The sequence below is a fragment of the Misgurnus anguillicaudatus genome, chromosome 9 (genome assembly GCF_027580225.2).
Source record: "Misgurnus anguillicaudatus chromosome 9, ASM2758022v2, whole genome shotgun sequence".
NCBI lineage: Eukaryota > Metazoa > Chordata > Actinopteri > Cypriniformes > Cobitidae > Misgurnus > Misgurnus anguillicaudatus.
Genome location: NC_073345.2, coordinates 32,299,424 through 32,322,435, shown reverse-complemented (window position 1 = coordinate 32,322,435; position 23,012 = coordinate 32,299,424). Strand labels below are relative to the sequence as shown.

The window sequence follows — 23,012 nt, the reverse complement described above, 5'->3', positions numbered from 1 at the left end:
TAACTCTCTTGGTAGGTAGAAAGGTCTGCATAACACTGACAGAGACTCCAGGGGCCTCATTTATAAAACTTTGCGTAGGATTTGCGTCAGAAGTGGCGTACGGATGAAACATAGGACGTGCGTACGCACAGAAATATTCGGATTTATAAAACCGTGCGCACGCACATCCTACGCATTTTTCCCTTAATAAATCACAATCAATTCTAAATGTAGCGCAGCTTTTGCGGCTTCATGACACGCCCATAGTTGCCCATAAATAGTCCGTGAAACGCCCACAAGTTAATATGCATTGATTGCGAAATCATGGCAAACACATAGAGGAAATAAAAAAAAAACGTAAATTCACTCAATGTGAAGTAGAAGTTATCGTTGGCGAGGTGGAAAAGAGGAGAAAAACGTTGTTTGGAGGGCACAGTGTGGGCATTACGCATTGTGATGGGGCATTTTATTTCCATTCATTTAATTGCATCTGACAAGCTACAGATGTCGGTAATAATCGACGTGGAAATGGGACATTGTTCAGCGCAAATGTAATTTCTTGTTGCTTCCTGAATGGTTGAGACATACGCTATACATTGTTTTATCAAAAATAAACACACTAAAGGCATATGCATGAATACCATAATTCCGTAGATTATGAAGATATGGTTTACTATGAAAACAACTTTCCCCAGTGGACAATTAATACATCTATCTATTTATTTATCTATCTATCTAACTATATATCTCCTTAATTATCTATCTATCTGTCTATGTAATTGCATCTATATATGCTCCGCCAGACGGACACATTGACAAGAATATCAGTTTTGTACATTATTTCGTTCTGTTAACTATATTCTTTATGAGGATGAATTGCACAACATGCCAATATTATTGCAGAACATATTTCACTTTTCTTTTAGCAAATATGTGTTCATTTGAATTTCTGTTGTAATTTTCGATTTCTTTATTTTTTTGTTTCACTGCTGATCGATCAAACGGGTGTTCGTGTAGGCTGTTAATTGTAAGACTTGCTTTGTGAAGTGTTGTGTCGAACTCAGTTCCCCCTATGTTTCCCTTTAGTGTAGTGCTTTTATAGCGTTTTCATCACGTTACATTTAGAAAGATTAAAGATTTTAATTGGTTATACTAAAAAGGCATAATATCATGTATTTTATAATACAATTTATTAAATATTTCATACATTTGACAGTTTTCTATTAGGGTATTTCTTTTAAAATATAGCCTGTCTTTTTCTTTTTTTTCCCTTTACTGGTCGTTTTAAAAATGTAATGTTTGCATACATAGTTAAATAAATATTATACATATAATATGATTCATACTGTAAAAATAATTGACTTACCATTAAGAACAATACAGATACATTACAGAAATGCACACATATACATCTCAGTAGCCATTAAAACTTTAAATATATAAATAATAAAACCTATAACGTGATAAAAACGCCACAAACACACCACACCGAAGGGAAAAATAGGGGGAACACAGTGGCAACAGACTTCGACATAACAGAAGTCTTCATGTTATTTATGAGAGGCAGTGTTGTCATTTTTACTTTCACTTTCACGTGTTCCTTCCATCTGCCGTCGGTGTCGCCATTTCTCATTTCACCCGTTTTTGTGCGTACGCCTGGGTCAGAGCTTGCGTGACGGACAGCACATTTTCCCGTCAAGTTTGCTTTTTATAAATAACAACTATTGCGTAGAGAGTGGCGTGCGCCTTCTTTTGTGCGTACGCAATGTTTATAAATGAGGCCCCAGATCACTGGAACAGTGACTGTCAATAACGCGGCTCTGCTCGCACCAATTTTCGTTTACATAAACACACAGCCCTCCGCCTCTTCTCTTACCGGTGTCTCTGGATCTGTCCTGTCTATGCAGCGTCCTGTCATTCAGCTCGACAACATTATCGGGAATCAAAGAGGTAAGCCAGGTTTCGGTGACTATCATTGCGTTGCAGTTCCGTATCGAATTATTTGATGCTAAAAGTAGCTCCAGATCGCCGATCTTGTTTACTACAGATCTAGCATTTGAGAGGAAAAGGCTGGGGATCGCTGGTCTATGTGGGTCTTTCCGTAATCTAACATTGAGACCCGCTCTGCAGCCCCGCTTCTGTTTTCTCTCACGCCGGCGTCTGCGTCTCTTCCCTGGTATAATAATCCACGGTGAGCCCGGCTCTCTGATAATGGAGTCAGGTATCTCATGAATGCGATGGAAAGATGTCATAATTGCCCTGCTATGGGCAACTCCAATGTTTATTAAGTCCTGACGACTGTAGGAGTTTGTTGACTGATACATATCTATTCGTAGTAGCGACCAAATAAACAAAATTAAACACCAACTCGGAGAGCAAAGAGCCGCTGCACTCACGCGCGCCGCCATCTAAGGGTAACGTAACCACACGGAAGAGCCAAAAAGTACTATTGAGGAATACAAACGCAAAAGCAGCAGCAGTAACAACAACAGAAAACAGTTTTGTTAGATAAATGGCCTTGGGCAAAAGTCTTTATAACTGCAATCACATAAGTTAGTGGAAACAGTGTCAGGCTTTCCCAGATGGAGACAATATAGTGAGGTAAAATTTTAGTGCTGTTTAAATTAATGCGTTGTGTTTGTTATTCATTTAAAAATATGAACATAAAGTTATGACTCATGACAAACTGGCAAGAGAGTTGATAACACAGATCTGTCCAAATATGAGGGAAACTATATTCCTTTGTAGGCCTACTGTGTAGCATTAATAGAGTAAGTTGGTCTAAATAATTTCCTTGTTGATTTTACATTAATACTATGATTTTACATTTGAATAACCATTGTTTCAAAAATCATAAAAACAAATCTGATTCTAGTTATTACTAATACAAGCAACTTTTTATGGTTTTCTATATGCTTGTCTTTCACAGATTATTCACCCAGTGTTTATTCACAAGATTGACCGAAGCTTATTTAGATGACCAAATTATGAACATTGTGACCCACCCTAAGGCTGTAAGAGTGTGCCTGATGAGAGAATGCGTACTTGAAGCAGTTATAGGACTTAATATATTCAAGAAGACCAAGCGATCCTTATAGGACTACATGCAAAGCAATGTACTCCAGACCGCACAACTGGACATACAGGTACTTTTTAAAAAGCTCATTATTCTTCTTAACTTAAACATGCATGCTTATTCTTTCTGCTATTGTCTGTTTTATTATTAGTAAACAGTTTTGTTTAAAATTGTTAAAACATATTTATCCTATTTCATTTGTTAAAGATTTTTATTATCTACATGTCATGTCTGTGTTTATTTCAAGTGCAAACAGTAGAACTGTCACAAATGAATATATCTATGACTTTGCACCTGCACTTAATTTAGACATTTTTAAGCATTTTAGGTCAAAATCAGAGTGTAACTTTTACTTTTCATACTAAATGAAATATTCAGCCCCAAATAGCACTTGATTACAGAAGAGTTTTCACTTGTTAACCTGACCGATACAGCAACCATCACACCAAACATTCCAAAACCTGTTTCATTAGATAGAAACAATCAATGAATTTGGGCAACCAGTATCTGATTGAATACTATAGCTAAAAGTGTGTCACAGCTTTGTTCTGATCGCTTGTTTCTGTTTATGTGTTTTGTACGCTGTGTGTTTTGTCATTGTTTTTTTTTTTTGACAGTTGGCCATGCACGTACCAGTCATTGTCTTAAGCCCAGGATACACTGCAAGATTTTTGCTCTCCTATAATATCATTACCTTATCACACTGTGCGACATGGATCATTTAAACTTGGGTACGACAAGCATGAAGACTGTATAATGATGACACCTCTCTCATAGGTTGTGACGACTGTGACTCCAGTTAAGTGCAATGTCACCAGCATGTGCTAGTGTTAAACAAATACTGGTACGCTGGTCGACATAGGACCACCGAAGAGCCACGATCACAGAAATTGCCACAAATGTTTCACGATGGTAATCTTTCGTTTGGGACCGCCAAAAATCATGCAGTGTATCCCAGGCTATATCCTCCCCTCCATCTAGTCATCATCTCATTAATTATGAGATGCGCTGTCAGTGCTTTTTCTTTCTGACTCTTCTCTGTTCTCTCCAGATTGTGCCCTGATGCCATCTGCCCCGTTCTCCTCATCTTCCCTCTCTATGCCTAGCTTCACATCGGTTGGCTCTTCTTTGGCTCTCTTCATCCCGTCTGCCTGCCTCGCTGCTCTCCCTGATAACATTTCCTGACTGATGCCTTGCACTCTGACTCTTTCTGCAAGGTGCCATTCTCAGCAGTGACTCAATTTAGTGCCACCCTGCTGCTTGGTGAGTCTCTGCATTCTGGAATTGAGATTTTCATTGCCCATTCAATAAACTGTTTTGTGCCTACAGTTGAGTCTGTGACTTTTTTTTGACCAAGTGATGTAAGTAAGGTCTCAACTTTATACCTTTTTAATATTGATTTCTAGTTACACAGTTGTCTTTATGATGGGCCTAGCATTTCTTAGAGAGTCTGTATTTCTGTTTCCTATGTCAATACTACCTATTACAATGTTTTTGGTTGAAAACAATTATAGGCCTTTGTTGCCAATGTTTGTTGTTTATGGATTTTATTAATAATCAAATATTAAATATGATTCATTTATAACTGATCAAAAAAATTAATCCTTTTGGAGTTTATATTCCATTATAATTTTCCTAATTCTTACTAGAGTACATGTAATAAAGTTCTGTTTTCTTTGTCATGTATGTTTTTACTACAGTACATTCTGATTGTATGAAGTTATAAGACTTAACAGTTTACAGGCTGTGATGTGCATTAGGCCTACATATACTAACATTCCTAGGTCATCCATTTCCCAGGGCAGCACAATAAACTTTACCATTAATGTGTTGCAGGAATTGCACTTCTGAGGTCATCACCATCTTTCTTCAGCCAAACAAAATGATTCTCACCGACCACCCCGGCTCTGCTAAGCTTGATGTTGGAGGTCTGCTGTTTTTGAAGCAGGGGACCACTGTCCATTAAAGGCTTCATAAACCATTTAACAAAATCACATAAGATAGTGTAGTTCATACTCCATGCGATGTGCCATACAATGGAAGGGCCATGTTCCTTATCACATCTGGATACTGCAAAGCTCCTGTCTCCTCAACAATTTACGAACTAATCAATTATTAAATGAAGAAATGCTATGTAAAAGCAAAGATATTTCTTCCTGTGGAATTTGAGTCTTAAATGTAGTAATTACTGTTTTATGGCATAAATAAAAGTTAAATATTATATTATTTTAAAAGCATCATGTATCTTTTTTCATTCCTAATGTATTCTACTAGTAGTGTGTCAGGCACTTTAACCCTTATGAAAAAAGCCAATGAAAATAGAGAGCATCATATCAAAACAACTGTTTATTTGCACATGCAACATTAAACTATGGTATACATCTCTGTTTTCATTACAATATTGAAAAGGATGAGTATTTGGAGTCTACAGTACTGCTTGCTCCATCTCCAGCAAAGATAAAAACATCATAAGAAAAAGGACTCATTCACACACTGTAAAAAGAAACCTGTGAAAAATACAGTAACTTGCTGGCAGCAATTAGCTAGTAAGTTGCTGTATTTCATTTCACAGTATTCTTACTGTAAATGTAATTGCAGTAAAATTAAAATTACTGTAAACTCTTTTAAAGTAATAATCACAGTACTGTATTTCATAACTACTACTGTAATAGGGATTACTGCATTTATTTTGTGTACTGTAAAATGAAGACACTGTTTGTCACAAAAATGCCATTTATTTTATCACTTTACATTACAAAAATTCATAAATTAAAAATAGCATAGCATACATTTTTTGTGTTACATTTTTTCTGTGAACATCTCAAAACTTTTCTGAACATATACATTTTTTTAAATATGTTAACATTTTTCTGTGAATGTTTCATTTAATTTCAACACTTTTCTGAACATACAAAAACACTTTTTTTCTGAACACACAAAACAATCAATATTTATTAAAAAGTTTCTGGTAAATTACAAATGCATAAAGGTTAAATTATTTACATTTACAGCAGGATTTCAAACCTGAATATTGTTTTTCTCCAAGACCTTTTTTTCAGAAATATTATTCTTTTAAATCTGGACATGAACTAGTTGACTTCCTGGGCTGGACTCTACCCTGTAATGAAAGAAATTGACTATTAATGTAAAAGCAAGACAGATGGGTTGATGACATATACATAAAAGTTTACTTCGCAGTGATTTACTTTTAAATAAACAATTTTAATTTTTTTTATATGCTCTGTTGGTGGTTTGTGGAGTTTACAGTTTACAGTTAGTGATACAACAGTGAAATTTATGGTAAATATTTGTTAATTTGTGAATGGAAAAGTATTGTTTCACTCGACGCGCCAAACACATATTTTGAAATGACGAACCACACACATGATGGGCTACATATGTTGTGACAAACGCCCTCGAAAAAAGAAGTCACCGGCTGCCACTGTATTAGACTAGCTGTGCTGCTTTTCTACCTTTTGCATGGCGAGTTAAATTAAACGTTTGATATTTAACAATAGCACAACAGTTCATTTAAAAAAAAAAAAACACTTTAAGAAGTATTTTACTAATCGGGTAGTTGGTTAAAGAATGAGTACTCAAATATTTGTTCCCATTCTTAGTCAAAACTATATAAAAAAACAAATAAGTGCTTACCTCTGGATAAATCCCAATGTAGTGGCTGCCTCATACATAGTATGACGCAAAAAGGCTAGAGCAGAAGTGAAATCACAACCGTCACTCAATTGGAGGAGAACTCAGCACTCGATGGAAAGCATCCATTTTTTGCCCTCAGATTGGACTCTCCTAAAAAAATATTAAATAAAAGTTGACATTGCACAGTGTTCAATCTGATATGGTTAACTATTTTACATAAGCAAAATTAAATGAAAACACTAGCCCTACATAACTACCTCTTTTTTCCCTATTAGATCAATAACCACTAGAGAATTTTGGAATATACGTGCAAGATGACATAAAACTTTGTTCACACAGTGACTTGATACAAATACGCTTTATAGATGAAGTAACCCCTAAAATTGGCATCTATTATGTTGAGTGCTGGGATCATACCGAGCATGATGAGCCTTGGAGTGCTTAGCAGGGAAATCTGGGCCTCAGCATCTCCTTTCTGTAGGTGGAAGTTTCCTGTAACACAAAATAAACAAACAAAAAAATAACTTTTAGAAATCACAAGTACAATATTCATAAGAGTAAAAGTGTGTCAATACTGTACAAAAATAACTTGCATCAACCAAGAGAAAAACAGCTTCTTCCTGTTGCATGGTTTCTGTGCACTTTAACATGTTTGATATATTAATTTATACAACAGTTCTTTCTGGTTCTCGAATCTGATTGGCTAAGAGCTATGCGATATTCTACTGATAACGGCACAGTAACCGCTTCACCTTTCGTATCATTCCGCCACCTAGTGAATGGAGGTCCTTTAAACAGCCTCATCTCTGAATGGAAAAACTGCACGCAAACACGGACAAACACAGATGCGCTGTCTCATTAGTTCACTAGCTCGTTAGGGTTGCTGCGGTGACAGAATTTTCCCACCGGTTAATCAGCACGTGACAAATCCGATGATACCGATATCACCATGTGGGAGGGGCTTATAAATGCTCATGCAGACGTGCGCATTTTACTTTCACTTTTGAATCACGCAACTGTTTAAATGCAGCGCTTGCATACGCCTCTCTAACGAAACTAAATGATTTTATTACAAGAAAAATATCAAAACGATGTTGAAAGACGGTGTCACGGTGGGCAAGTTATCTAACCGGTGAGAGGCTGAAGCACCAGTAATCACCGTTTCACAGACTATCGCGACAAGCCTATAGCTCGTAAATCAGTCTGTGAATCCCAATCGGAAGCGACTATTCCGTCAAAGATCAGCGACTTCCATGTAACGGGACCCTCAGTGTGTGAAGATAAAAACGTCTTGTTCTAAGTTAATAAACACATAACGGTTCATTATGAAAGGTCTTTATACACCCCTGATAATATAGTTTTGTATATCATTTTGCATTTCTGTCAAGAGATCCTTCTAAAAATTACACACTGCACCTTTAATGGGAGTAATGTCTTGTCACATCGTGTGGATGATTAACACTTGGAAAGAGGAATGTAAACTATTTTTTTCTGAAGCAATATCTCTTATCAGAACGCGAAAACACCGTGGAACTGCAGGTAAGCACCGCAGCTTTTAAATGTGGACATTGATCATTTATTTTACCGTGACGTGACTATTAAAACATGTTATGAGATATCGCCACTAGGGATGGGCATTCGATTAAGTTTTCTTTGTCGATCGTCGGGAGAATTAACGATCGACTATCGATTAATCATTAATATTTTTATAATAAAATTTGTTATTTAACTTTTATACTTAAAAATGCAATGAATACAAATATACAGCGTGTTTTTCCTCGATGAGACCTTTATTACAAGATCAACTTGTGGCAGACAGTTAAACTATGTTTCAAACATATATGTGCGTGCATGTGCGGTGCTCTAAAGCAGCGGAACCTGCAGCTGCCAGCCAGCGTTCTTAAACAGAGACCTCATTAGTTCCAAAATAAAAAAAAACAAAAAACAGATTCATGTTTAACATTAAATTAAACAAAAAACATAATACTTAGATCTGAAAGCTTTTGTCAAAATGTAACTCAAAATTATTCAAGCCAGAAGAAAGTGCAAGATATTAGCCTTCCTAACATTAGGCTATAACAAATTAGGCATTAAAGCCTCGTGAAAAATAACTAACTTTAGTAACTCGCATAAAACTTCTGCACCAGTCTACTGATTTTTTTTTTTTTGAGAAATAAAAACATGTTTTGGGGTCAGACGCGACCGCAACCAATGGTGACCGTCAGTCCAGCCGCCGCCGAAAACAGCCGCTCTGAGGAGACACAGGTACCTCAGCGCTAACTTGGCTTATTCCGCATACAGAGTATGTGTGAAACAGCGTGCGTTTTGTTAGCCCCATTCATCATTGTTTAATTATACTACACTCTAAAAAAATTATCCGTAAAAAAACGGATAATGTCCTGGCAGAAAATTACCGGCACCTTTTCCGTTATGTTTACAGAATTTCTGTATATTCAAAAACTGAACATTCTGTAGATTTATAGAACACTGTCCGTAAATTTACAGAACATTTACCGTAACCTTTAGGGACACTTCAATCTGCCTATGAAACGCAACAATGGTGACAATCAACAACAAAGCTTCATGCCGAAATGCATGCTGGGTACCAGGATTGCAGAAAACTCTTTCTTAACATTTACTCTCACCATTGTTGAGATTTGTATCCAAAGTATTGATGTCTCTGAAGCAAAAACCACAGCTGACACATTTGCAGCAATCTTTTTCAATACATTGTGTTTTAGATCAGCATAGAGTGTCAATCTTATACATTTCTGTTCTTTATTCTTATTTTATCATTTTATATTGAAATGTTAGGCAGCAAAACATAAAAACAACCAAGCTTATATGACTTCACAGACAATTCTCCTTCCTCAAGCAACAAACAAGTTGTAATTGCTACAAGCAAAAACACTGTTGCAATGCTAATAGAGAAGAGTCAGTTCTGGAAGGTCAAGGGACAAAAGCCACTAAAGGGAACACTAATCACCATAGTGGTGACTTCAAATTAATCTAAAACAAACACAAACTGTAGATTTAATGTGATAAGTGTTGTGGTAAATATCCATTTGACCTACACGTCACGTCAGAAAGAAGATTTGTCTACTAAATCACATTTGTCGATGTTGGAATAGTTTAACACTTGTATCTTGTTCTGACAGCATTTGGTTAGAAGTTAAAGGGGACATATTATGAAAATCTGACTTTTTCCATGTTTAAGTGCTATAATTGTGTCCCCAGTGCTTCTATCAACCTAGAAAATGTTAAAAAGATCAACCCAATAACTTAGTTTTGGTAAACCATTTTCTGCAAGCATGTGAAAAATAGGTCATTGTAATTTGGCCCTTATTGTGATGTCAGAATAAGGTAATACTGCCCACTTTATCTGCACTATCCAACCACAGCACAACCATTTAGTATGGAGAGAAAGAGAGAGATAAAATATTTCACAGCACAATTGAGTTTCAATTGCAACAAACCACCATCATTGTGATCAGTGGTTGCACTTCATCCGCTCATTTGCATTTTAAATGACACACCCAAAACGGCACACTTTTGCTCAGACCTATTTTAGACTTAGTTTACATCTTTAAAAAAATCTCATAATATGTCCCCTTTAAACATCATCCATGTTAGAAAATAACTCTGCAAGCAAGTTGTAATTTTAGGTTTCAAACAGAGATGGTGATAGAGAGGCAAAAGTGAAAGATTGCAGCAGGAGTTGTTGCACCCATAATGCAACATGTTATTAAAAAAAACAGATAAATGCCCGTAAAACATAAATACGGAAAATTCCTTCATATTTACACAGTACATTGTCCGTTTTTTTACAGATTTTTTTTAGAGTGTAACATAGTCTTTTAGTTTTTATTTGTTGTAAAACAACAGTAGACACAAATTTACTATGCTCTCCAACTCCACAATATACCATAACCATGTTATTTGTAGTAAAATTGCGGAAATACAAATCGTTTTTTATCTGCAAAAAAGGAAACATTTTCACAGTGATAAAATCATGGCTAATTTTCCTAAGGTAGTAATTACAAAATTATATATGTTTGAAAGACGGAGATGCGCACCTGTCAATCTATTACATAACAGAGCGAGGCCAGAGACAAACGTGCTCCTAAACGGGAGTAATATGGAATAATGTGTGCATCTTTGAATAACTGTAAGTATACATTTCTTTTAAATATATTTTGTCATATAAAGTTTTGAGACATGGCCTAATAATGCTTTTTTCACTGTTATTGCTCATTTAGACTTATTGTGCGGGTAACAGCGTTTTTGACGCATTTACCTCAGAGATTATTTTAGCAATATTGCTTTTTTCCGGTAATAATAATACAATTTATATTTCAATCCTGTTTCATTGTCTGTTTATTCATTTCATTATGCTGTTATGTTAATGTGAGGATATTTATTTGCCATATGAAACGAAATGAATACTTTTATATAATATTCAAATTATATGCGGAATAATGTCTGCATCTTTGAATAACTGTAGGAATGCAGTTGCTTATTTTTGTCATAAAGTTTTGAGAAATAATAATATTGTGAGGATTTATTTCTATATGAGACGTTTTTTGTCGTTGAATACTCTCGTTTATTATTTGGTAATAATATAAATACATAGTAGGAAATATATAATGTGGAAGGGTAGACTTGCAAAGTTACTCTGCTTATTTTTATTTATGATATATGTGGAGATAAATAAAGCATTGCAAAACTGCTGATTTGATCCATTCAGATCCTGACCACCAGGCTAGAGATTTTAAACATGCTTAATCCACACTTAATAGTCTGTCAAATAATATCTAAAATATATTGTTTTGTGAAAAAAAATGATGCTTTGTTCTATTGTTTATGCGGAAAAGTGTTTACAGAAAGTGTCAATCACATGAACGTTTTATATGCGGTCAGCAGCGCACTGCAACGGGTGCTTGACGGATTCGCCGCACACATACGCAAACGCACTGCATACTGAGTATTTGTGAAAAATGCATTCGATTAATTGATAACAAATTAACGTTATCGACGAAATTCTTAACAATCAATTATCGATCGTCGATTAATTATGCCCATCCCTAATCGCCACTGATATATTTAAAAGCAGCATGCAAAAACATCTCTCTGACACTGATAAATAACCGTTTTATATAGTACTGACAAGAACAAGGTGTAATAATAATCGAGTGCTCGTATCGCGTTAAGAATAAATGGGAAAGCATAGTAACATTGTAAAATTATAGTTTTATTAACTTTCACCTCGCGCCAAAACAATAACAAACACAAAAGACACTAAATATGAATAAGAAAACGATTAATAGTTTCATTATGACACCAAATACTGCTGATTTGATCTCATTTTGACCATCAAAAACAAACAAGGCCAACATGAGAGCCAGGGAATATCTGTCAGAAATGTAGCCCAGAGAGGGCGGTGGTCAGCGGGGCGAGTGAACACTGATGTCCGCTCATGCTTTGGTTCTCATTCGTACCGAATCTCACTAAGCAAACGTTCAAACAGGCGCTCTCTTTACCAATCGACTGCAGATTTAAATATAATACATATACATTCTCGACTGAACTAGTCCTAAAACTACACTTTGTGACCAAGAAACGGTAAAAAAATCGTGAAATTATGAAAAATGTGTGTTATGCTTTCTTTCGAATCGGCCCGCTCCATTTCCTCAGGCAGCAACGTAAGCGAGCAAGAGAAAAAAACGTGAGATTTAAACGAATATCGCGCCAATAAATACAAAAATACACACTTTTAAATTAATTTTGGTTCACAATGCTAACGCTATAATTAAATTAAAGACTGGATAAGTCTTACCTCATATCTCCTCAGCTGCGTTCATATCTCCTCAGCTGCTCGAGAGACTGGTTTCAGCCTGCGTGCGGAGGTCGCACTCGCATACGTCATCAACCCTGGTTTATTTAAGTTAACTGACCATTAGATTCGCAAGTCATAAGCATATTAAACAATTTACTATTAACTAAGAATAACAGTCAACTTTATAATTGTTAATATTCTGAAACAAGCATTGAGACACGGCCAATTACTATTATTATTAAATTATTATCCTTCTCTAAACTAATGACGTTATAAAATGTTGCCAAACTAGAAAATATATCGAAATCATGCAGAATTATATATTTGTGGTAATAAAATTACAAAATGCACACACAAGACGGTGAAGTGTGCTGCTCATTCTCTCTCAGTGCACTCTTAAAGTTGAACAAACAGACTTTACAAGAGTAAACTTTGGAATTAAATTAGCAAATTTACCTTTCTGAAGTAAAAATTCAGATGAAAGTGTGGAATCTCGTAGCTTTCCTTGCCTGAGAAAAAAATCCTTTAGAAATTGCTGTATTGTGATTCACAGGAAAAATATTTTTACTGTAGAATTTACCCGCCGTTGAAAAAAGACCATGATGCTTTACAGATCTACAGCAACATGCTGTATACAAGTTCTACAGTAAGCATTTGCTCATTTTACAGTAATAATGCTGTGAAAACTACAGAAATTTGTTACAGTGCACAGTATTCCTCTTTTTACAACCGCGACACATTTTGCACAGACAACACAGCATCTGGAGGACGTATATGATCCTCACCAGTGTTATTTATTGTTTTTCCTGTGTGTGTCCCTAATGATAATAAAAAATATATAATTGATCAATTATACTTTGAAGGATAAAGCAAAACTACTATATTTACTATAAAGCTATCTAAACCAATAGCAGCTTCATAAGCCTTAAGGTGGTTATCAAAGGGACTAACAAACAAATATAATGCATATGGGTTGACCTGTGAAAACATAATGTTCTGTTTTCATTTGTCAGTTACCAGTTAGGCTTTAGAAACATGATAAAGTTAAAGTGTATTTAAAAATATAGTTTGGAGAAATGTGTGAAAGTGGTCATGAATTTCAAGGGTTGAATGATTATAGTTAACCGTTTAAAAATATGTAGTTGTAGCCTACTAATGCTTTTATAAAATGCTCAAAATATATTTTAGATTACATCCTGTGATATCCAAGCCTTCTTTCTTTCTGTGTTTTCAAAGCTCCACACCAGTAGGTGGTGGTAAAGAAAACCGTGTAGGTACGCGTTAACACGTGATTTACGCGTTAACGCGTAATTATGCATTAACACGTAGTGCGTGTTAACACGTGATTTACGCGTTAACACGTAGTGCGTGTTAACACGTATTTTTAACACGTTTTTGCCCTGTTGGCCTTCCATAGAAAAACGTCCCGGAGTGTACAGACCTTCAGTTGCAGCCCCGCCTCGATCGACGTCATCGGGGTGCCTAGTTCCTCTCAGTCAGTTTCAGCCAGGGTGTGGAGAAGTTGTTCAAATACAAGCAGAACGTGTTTCTATCTGACCACATGCATAAGGGTCAGCCTATTTTACTAACTTACAAAGAAGCTTGGGCTAAAGACAAGCAGTGCTGTTTGCTGGTCATCGTCATTTGTAAGTAGCCTATTACTATGTATTATATCATATGATACAGAGATTTGAATGTTGCAAAAGATCTGCACAAGTTAATGCCATCTGATGCTATTGATTAAATCTATAGCGATTTATATCGTTTTAAAAATGTTTATCTGGGATTTCTTTTACAACTCAGTGGAGGAGGATCTAGCTGTAGTGTTAAAGTGATTTGAGAAGGGTTGTGAAGCATAGACACATTACAGAAAAACCTATGTTGTTTCAAATCTGTTTACATGACGATAGCGGACTCAAGTCCTCAAACTTTTGGTCTAGGGATTGTTGTGTTGTGTATTTGTCAGTAGATGGCGCTGTAGTACATATGTTATCTATAAAAGGTGCAGATATATACATATGGTTGCACTTGCTGACAATTATGTAGCGTGTTAGGAGCTAAAAAAAATTCATGGCTGGAAAACAGAGATAGAAAACTGTTGTGCTCTATCTCTTTCTCTCTGGCCATAAAGAGATCATGGTCAGCTCTTACCAGCAACAATACTCAGGGCAATGGGCTGTGATGTTTAAAAGATACTCTATTATACTAAGGGTGTGTTTTTCTGCTGCTATAACCATCTGCTTTAACCTTTAGCATGTTGTGATGATGTTCTTCTGCATATGGGTGTAATGAGTTGATATTTGAGTTACTGTTGCTTTTCTCTTGGATTTGACACACATTTTCAAGGACTGCTTAAAACGTGAACAGGTGCAATGTAAATCTTATATTTTATGTACATTTTTTAAACTAGGCAGAAAGGTACAAAATGGAAATTGTCGATGGGATACAAATAAAGCCCAGCAAAAAGAAGACTGGTTCTCAAAAAAGCAAAAACACCATGAAAAAAGGACAGATGTCACAAACCCATGGGTTACGAGACACAAACACACTGATGCCTGTTCGGAGGGACAGCATGAAGCGATTAAAAACAAACTGTGAGTATTTGATCACCTTTACCTTTAAATTCCCTCATAAATGTGTAATGTTATAATTTTAATATCACCATTTACATCTTATTAAAATACATATAATTTTAACCTTTTGTAGTACATCTACTTCACATAAAAATCATGATTTTTCATCTGCAGTCTTTTGTGATCCACACTTACCTGCTGAGTCTCATTCTGATGTATCAGTGCAGATCCAGGATGAGGTGAGTTTGTTTTTGACAGTTCATATAACCATTTTTCAAAAATTATTTAAGCTTCTCATTGGCTAATTTTTATTGTGATTATTTTATAATACATTTCTCTTTCAGAAAATTGCAGGTCTATAAACTCCAGTAATGTGACCAGTCTCTCCTGACCGGACCAGCACTTTTTCTGTTTGGCTTACTTTGCTTTATTTTAAGCACTTTACAGTTTATCAAAGTTATATACAAAAGTTTTTAACTCATTTTAATCTAGTGTTTACATGATAATATTTTTCATCTATATTGACTGTACTTTTTCTTTTTCACCACTGATGTAAAATAGTTTCTATAAAAGGAAAAGTACTTCTTGCATTATTGACTCCAAATGACAAATCGCTTAAGTGTTAATTTATCTTTGTAAGTTGCTTTGAGAAAAGCGTCTGCTAAATGTCTAAATGTACGTAAATGCTTTGGTTAAGCAACCATTTTCTGCATTTTGTATTTGTATTTTCTTTGATATAAAGTTATTGACTACCTGGTGACAGATCCAGAATTCTCCTCTTCTGTTCTAATGTGCATACCAAAAATCTTTATATTCTGTTATGCCATCTAAACTGTTTTTAACATTTAAAAATATTATCAAACAACTGTTTTCACATGGACTTTTTGACAATGTTTTTGTGTGATTTGGAAGCTTAAAACCAAAATTTGACTTGACTCAACTTGACTAAACCTTTGCAACTTAGGATTTGCCTCACAGAAATACATTTGAGTACAAAGTACAAGCTAGTTGAGGAATGTAGAAGTGTAATGTAACAATAGCAATTTCTAAAGCTGGCCATAAAGACAGCCATGTGTATGATATATAAAAATAACTGGTCAAACAACATTTGCAACTGAAATAATCCAGATCCAAACATTCCTTACAGTCATGTAAAGCTCTTCAATCAATTATACCAAATTGTTTATGCAGTATTAAATCTGCTGTATTGTGCTTTAAACCATTAACCAGTTAAAAGTCAACCACCACTTTTAAAACCCCCCCAAAAAAGTCACATACACATTAAAATCGTACATGGTACACATGGCTGTCTTTCCAGGCCAGCTTTAATAATGAAAACTGCAAAACAGATTTTTTAGAACAAAAAAGTTATTTTGGTCCTTAGGTCTATATCCAACCTAACCACTAATGGCTTATTGAAGCATCATGCAGTTCTTATATAAGGTGTATGCGACATTCTTCCTTTTCTTCTAAATAAAAGACTTCTGCAAACCACAGTTAAGAGACTCACAGTAAGTATGCTAATGATCTATTGTAATGTTAAACTACCTTTAAGGTGACATCTACAGGCTTTTAGGTGATTTTCTATAAATCTGTTCTGTTATTATTCCCAAATAACAAAAAGCTGCTCAAATGTTTCACAAACAATTGTTGACAATTCAAACTAAATGCTGCTTTTTCTAGGGGTACATCAGTCCACATATGTAGAAATTTGTTGGAATTACTTAAATACTAAAGAAATCATTAGAATATTTAAAGAATGTAGTTGTGTTAGTACGAGAATAAGTGGAAATATGAACACACAGGAAGATATTGAGGAATGTTTGTAACCAAAGCAATCAGAAGCCCCATTGACTTCCATAGGAAAAAGAATACTACCCCAATTGCTGGTCCACAATGTTACCTGGACAATCAATGACAGATTTTATGTTATTTGATAGTTGTTTAAGGGTTTCTTATTTGTCCTTAATCATTAAACTGTTCATTGATCTTCCTACACTGAAATCTTTGCTTTTCAGCATCTTCTGTATATTTGAATCCTGTCCAGCAATAACTGTATGATTGTAAGATTCATTATTAAACATTGAGGACAATCAACAGACTCAACTTACACAATTATTTCAATAGAAACAAACATTCAGTGATGCTCAAGACGTCAACACCGTAAATTTAAAATGCAGTTGTATGTAAACGTTTAGACTAAGCGGACAGTGTAATTTTTTAATCTTATTTAAATGTCTTATTTTTTCATTTAGTGATATCATTCAGCTATAAAGAATACATACATGTTTCCCATAAGACAAAATAATAACAATTTACATCAGTTATCATTTTCAGAGGTTTACATGCACCTGAGTATCACTGAATTTGCATAGATTTTCTTCCCTTTCTATTGAAAAACTTTCTGCGAACCATAAGATCTGTTTAAAAATCACTGACTGGCTCCCAGTAATCATGGGTATAATACAATGTAGTAAATAGTTTAAACTGGTATCCCAACCGGTAACTACGGACTCACAGGAGATTTTCTATTATACATTTTTGTGCCAGTGCTGTAACGTTCAAGAATTTAGGGTTACTTCACTTGTTCCTTATGATCTTAAACATCTTTTTAATCTTAAGGCACTTGCCTAAATGTTTGAAATTACTTTTCTTGACAAAGGTACGGTGACCAATGCCAATAATATTAATATCCTTAATTTGAAAAGATTTTGAAAATGTTTTGGAAATTGATGACATGGACTGAATAATAAAGATAATCGGTTAATAAGAGCCCGGGATAGATACTGTTTGAAAGCATCTTATTGTGATATTTCAAGAAGCTGTGTGAGGTTTATATATTAGTTTAACGTTGATTTAGAGTTTAGGAATGGTGTTAAGTGGATTAATTTCATTCACTTAATATATAATAAAAACATTTGTGATCTAAATATGTGAAATAACGCTAAACAAATCACTTTTTGACACAAGTTTTTATTCCCCTGTTAGACAGCGCGTGCATATAACAATCTTGGCCACGAGATGGCGTCACTGCTTCATTTTAATGTAGGAACACCAGCGTGAGCTGTCAGAAGAATCTATTCAAAATGTATTCATTTAAAATGTTTTAATTTTATAGACCTCTTAATAAATTCTCCCATGTCGTTCTGAATGCAATATTTGAATGTTTTAAAGCATAAATAAGCAGATTATATATTTACCTCATAATAACATTCAAGACAAATCATCATACAATTTAGAAACCAAGTTGTCAAATGAAGATCAAAGTCCAAATAAAGTCCTAGCAACACATTTTACAAACAAATGTTTTGTTTTAGCAGTTTCAACTGGCTTACAGTTGTAATGAGGTTGTAGACTGAACTGAAACTAAAAATTCGAAGCTTGAATATGGGAACCAAACTTCCCCAAAGTGTGCAACAGGAACCTTTGGAGTGCAAGTGACTTTCTGGCCAATTTTTTTGGCAATGTTGCTCCAACCACTCACAAAAATAAAATCTGAATATTTATACGGCAGGAAATTAACAAAATCTCTTAATGGAACAAGATATTTACATGATATTGACTACTAATGATTTTTGGCATAATGCATGAAATTTATTTTTGGCTTTTTATACGTTTGGAGTTTTGAAACTGACTAATCTTAGACTGGCCAGAGCATTCAGTTTGGCTAAGAACAGTCAGGGGAACACTACACAAACCAAGTCGTCACACTGTGATATTGACCACCTAAACTGCTGCTGGGTAAATGAAAAAAAAAAAAGTCACACATTAATAGTTTGCTTGTGGTCATTTTGCAAATCTGACAAATTTGTGTTTTTAGGTGAGAGAGATTACGGGCCTCCTATAGATCTGTGGGGTGGTGGATGTATCATGGCAGAGATGTGGACCAGAAGCCCCATCATGCAGGGCAACACCGAGCAACATCAGCTCACTCTCATTAGTCAGCTGTGTGGATCCATTACTCCAGAAGTAAGTAACACGCAAAGTAAAAAAGATTACTGTGCTGTATGTTGGTCTCGAGCACTAATCCCATCTCTTATTGTGCCTCAGGTTTGGCCTGATGTGGATAAGAAGTATGAGCTCTACCAGAAGATGGAGCTACCAAAGGGTCAGAAGCGTAAAGTGAAGGACAGACTGAAGGCGTATGTGAAGGATCCGTACGCTCTGGACCTCATAGACAAACTTCTGGTTCTGGATCCGGCTCAGAGAACAGACAGTGATGACGCTCTCAACCACGACTTCTTCTGGTCTGACCCCATGCCTTCAGACCTCAAAAACATGCTTTCTACACACAACACATCTATGTTTGAATACCTGGCACCACCTCGCAGAAGAGGTCACATGCCTCAGCAGCCAGCCAATCAGAATCGGAATCCTGCCACCACCAGCCAATCGGAGTTCGACAGGGTTTTTTGATTGAATTGGTTGATTGTTTGGACATGTTATGGTTGGTCAAGAGAAGCAAAGACATAGCATTGGGTGATTGTGTGGAACCAATAGTGACCCCACCCAATATATTTATAAGACTTTTTTTTTTGTTTTTGTTCCAGTTGTTGTGTTGCTTTGGACATCTACAAGTAGGCAGACGTAATTTACATTGTTTTGTGACATATGTTGTGCTTACACAAGCTCTGTCGAGCATCAGTCTCAGTTGTACGAACTGCTTAATGCTGATGTGAATGTATTATAGTGTTAACAGTGAATTATTGGGGGGGGGAGGATTTTTACATTGGATTTCTTTGGAAAAAATACTTTCTATATACATACCGCTGGTCATCCTTCACATTTAAGATTTTGTGTTAATTTACACATTTTTAAATGATGATTTTATTTTATGAGATCAAGATCTGTGTTGGGTTCTTGGTGTCAAGTTACTTGTAAGTATAATACACTTATAAAACCTTCACATTTCTAACCCATAATTTCTTGAAGTGCCATTATACTTGAAATAGATTTTACTATACTCACAATACATTTTTTGGGAAGAAACTGTACTTTTACAAGAGTATGAGTTTTTCATACATGACTTATGTATTAGTGAATGAGCTCTACTATATATTCACATGTATCCTAAAGTGTCTGAAGTCTTGAGTATGATTGTATAGTTTTAGCAATAAGAACAGTAGAGTTAAGCTTTTAGTACAAAAGGCATCGTCACATTCCAGTGTGTTTAGTGGTTTTAAAATAGAAGATATTAAAGTACTGCTTATCGTGTGAGACTTGAATCTGTGGAGACTGTTGTAACATTTGTGAACTTTACTGAACATTAGCTTAACGATACATGTGAAACAGCCCCTGGTCCAAGACTAAAACAAGTGTAAGTGTTAACGAACTGAAAATACTTTACACTGACATATCTTAAAATACATCAGTGCCCTTTGTTTTGCATTAAAATTCACACAAATAATGTTTTTAGTAAGGCTTGTTTGTTAAAAATATATTTCCTAATTAAACTATATACTACTGTATATAGCTTGGTAATTTTATTGACTTGTTAACTTTGTTGATTTATGACAAATAATTGTTAATTTTGTTGACTTATGACAAATTTCTACAAGACAGTGCAGTGATTGGTGGTGTGCCATTTCTTAAGTTATTTGTCATTTCGCTAAAGTTAAAGCGAACTACAAATAATCTTCTTCTAAACTAGTCGGTTGACAAAATGCGAAAAAGGGGCGTGGCGGAATAGGTGAATAGCCCAACATCTGTTTGCACCGAGGGGCAACCTTCCCGATCTCTCTAATGAAGCCAACACGGAAGTGACTTAAACTGCAATTCATCGACTGGCCTCTCGAGGCAGGGATGGGCAGTATTTCAAATACATGTATTTAAAATACGTATTTGAAATACAAAATAGTATTTTTTATTTTAAAGCCTTTGAAAAAAATGAAATGTAATTTGTATTTATATACATTTAAGATTAGGATTTTTGTATTTTTAAAATACTCAAAATACTTTGAGCCAGTCAACCAGTCAGGGTGCTGTTTTCATGCATAAACTAGTTCAGACCAGACACCAGAGTTCAGGTAAGCAAATATATCTGTGCAGCTTTTAGTGGGCAATAATTGAAATGTTGGAGTGGGAAATAAAGCAAAGGCGATTGAATTATTGGGTGTGATGTGATTTGTGTTATAACTGTCGCAAAAGGAAATTCAAATCCACACTTGCACGTTGGCAGGCAGTTGCACGCTACAGTTGCACTTGCACATTGCACGACTGAGACAGAATGTGGAACGCTGACAAATTGGCCTACACTTTTGACTTAAAGGAAAACCACAATTTTTTTTATATTTTACTATGTTCTTAGCTCAACTTAGACAAATTAATACATAACTATCTTTTTTCAATGCATGGAGAAAGAGCACATAGTTTGCAGCATTTCGACCTCAGTGCGCAGTAACATCTTCACAGGAGTAATGATGTTACTGCGCCAGAGGTTGAAGTGCTGCAAACTAAGTGCTCTTCCGCCATACAATATAGTTCTCATTTTTTATTCACTTAAAATTCACATTTTATTTTGTGCCACCATACTCACTTGTGTAACTATGTAACAGTCTTTAAAATAGGGAAAACATGGAAGTGTTTGGTGGCTTCTAAATTCATCCCTGTTTGGATCCTAAGGAATAAATGGGACTAGGCTAAATGCTAACACATTCATGATATGCTGCGCAAAGATTAAGTGCACATACAGTATTGAAAAAAGATAGGCATGTATTAATTCATCAGGTAAGAACATAGTAAAATATTGAAAAACTGTGTAAACCTAAAAGTCTTTTATGCTTGACGTGCTTTCCATTGTATAATTCTGTGAAATAACAGAGGGCGACTCGTGAGTAATTGTTCTCAAAATCATCAAAAAGCAGCAATGAGAGGAATTAGTTTGCCGAATAATTTGTCTCGTGAGATGTTTGTAAATGTGTCACAAGCCAGGGGCTGGCGGCTAGTGGTTAAGCCACGCCCCTTCTCAACTTCCACCTCGAGGAGGTCCCCAAAACCAACCCAATGACCAGACAACAACGAGGACAAGTATAAAAATATTCTTTATTTATTTAAATAGTTAAAATGTATAGGGACTTGGGGGAAAGGGAAATTAAAACTAAAATCAGGATCTGCCCTCCAGGGGGCCACGGCCAGATGAATGACAGAGGGTAGGGGGGGGGGGTTTGCGTCGGGGAACTGGCTCCCGCCTCTGGTTCCCTCTGCCCATGGCGCGCTCCTCTTCCTTCCTGGAGGCAGAATAAAATCACAATGAGTGTTGGTATGGACTTTTCCTGTCAGTGTACCTTTATACAGTGCACGGCGGTTCGCCGCCTATTTCCCACAGCTCCTTGCTCGTTGACTCACTCTCCTTCCTTATTCTCTCTCTCTCCACAGACTCCAGCTAGGACACAAGGACACAGTGAATCGATTTCGAGGGTTTCTCTCACCTCCGCGCTGATTACAGCTCCCGGGTAGGTATGGCTCTCTTCACAGCTCAGTATCTCGGCACTCACGCTGACTCTCTCTCCACAGACGACTGCTGGGATACAGGGACACAGTGAATCGATTTCAAGGTTTTCTCTCACCTCTGCGCTGGTTACAGCTTCTGGGTAGGTATGGCTCTCTTCACAGCTCAGTATCTCAACGTTCACGCTGGCTCTCTTTCTCTCCACAGATTACTGCTGGGACACAGGGACACAGTGAATCGGTTCCAAGGTTTTCCTCTCACCTCTGCGCTGTTTACAGCTTCTAAGTAGGTATGGCTCTCTTCACAGCTCAGTATCTCAACGTTCTCGCTGGCTCTCCTTCTCTCCACAGATTACTGCTGGGACACAGGGAATCGGTTCCAAGGTTTTCTCTCCCCTCTCCGCTGCTTACAGCTTCTGAGTAGGTATGGCTCTCTTCACAGCTCAGT

General features: G+C 36.0%; 1 protein-coding gene and 3 long non-coding RNA genes across 5 annotated transcripts; 3 read left to right on the top strand and 1 right to left on the bottom strand.

Annotated features, from left to right (window-relative positions):
- The first annotated feature begins 2,050 nt into the window (after positions 1–2,050).
- Positions 2,051–4,525, top strand: LOC141366141 (uncharacterized). Its single transcript, XR_012371222.1, has 3 exons — positions 2,051–2,580; positions 2,909–3,125; positions 4,107–4,525. It is a non-coding gene; the product is annotated as an uncharacterized lncRNA (long non-coding RNA).
- Positions 4,526–5,810: 1,285 nt separating this feature from the next.
- Positions 5,811–13,053, bottom strand: LOC141349229 (uncharacterized). 2 transcript variants are annotated; one of them, XR_012371224.1, is made up of 5 exons: positions 13,002–13,050; positions 12,546–12,640; positions 7,127–7,201; positions 6,710–6,859; positions 5,811–6,173 (listed from the first exon to the last, which is right to left on the bottom strand). It is a non-coding gene; the product is annotated as an uncharacterized lncRNA (long non-coding RNA). The 2 variants fall into 2 exon arrangements; XR_012371223.1 differs by having other exon boundaries at positions 5,812–6,173; positions 12,546–13,053.
- A 979-nt stretch (positions 13,054–14,032) lies between these two features.
- On the top strand, positions 14,033–16,502 carry LOC141366244 (uncharacterized). The gene is made up of 4 exons (XR_012371347.1): positions 14,033–14,191; positions 14,956–15,139; positions 15,293–15,357; positions 15,463–16,502. It is a non-coding gene; the product is annotated as an uncharacterized lncRNA (long non-coding RNA).
- A 1,070-nt stretch (positions 16,503–17,572) lies between these two features.
- LOC141366011 (cyclin-dependent kinase 9-like) lies at positions 17,573–19,873 on the top strand. The gene is made up of 3 exons (XM_073870998.1): positions 17,573–17,576; positions 18,939–19,087; positions 19,169–19,873. The coding sequence occupies exons 1-3, from the start codon at positions 17,573–17,575 to the stop codon at positions 19,532–19,534; spliced, it is 519 nt and encodes a 172-aa protein (XP_073727099.1). The 3' UTR covers positions 19,535–19,873.
- The last annotated feature ends 3,139 nt before the right edge of the window (positions 19,874–23,012 follow it).

Coding starts and splice junctions, on each gene's coding strand:
- LOC141366011 (XM_073870998.1), top strand. Junction 19,088..19,168: donor GTGGATCCATTACTCCAGAA/GTAAGTAACACG, acceptor ATTGTGCCTCAG/GTTTGGCCTGATGTGGATAA.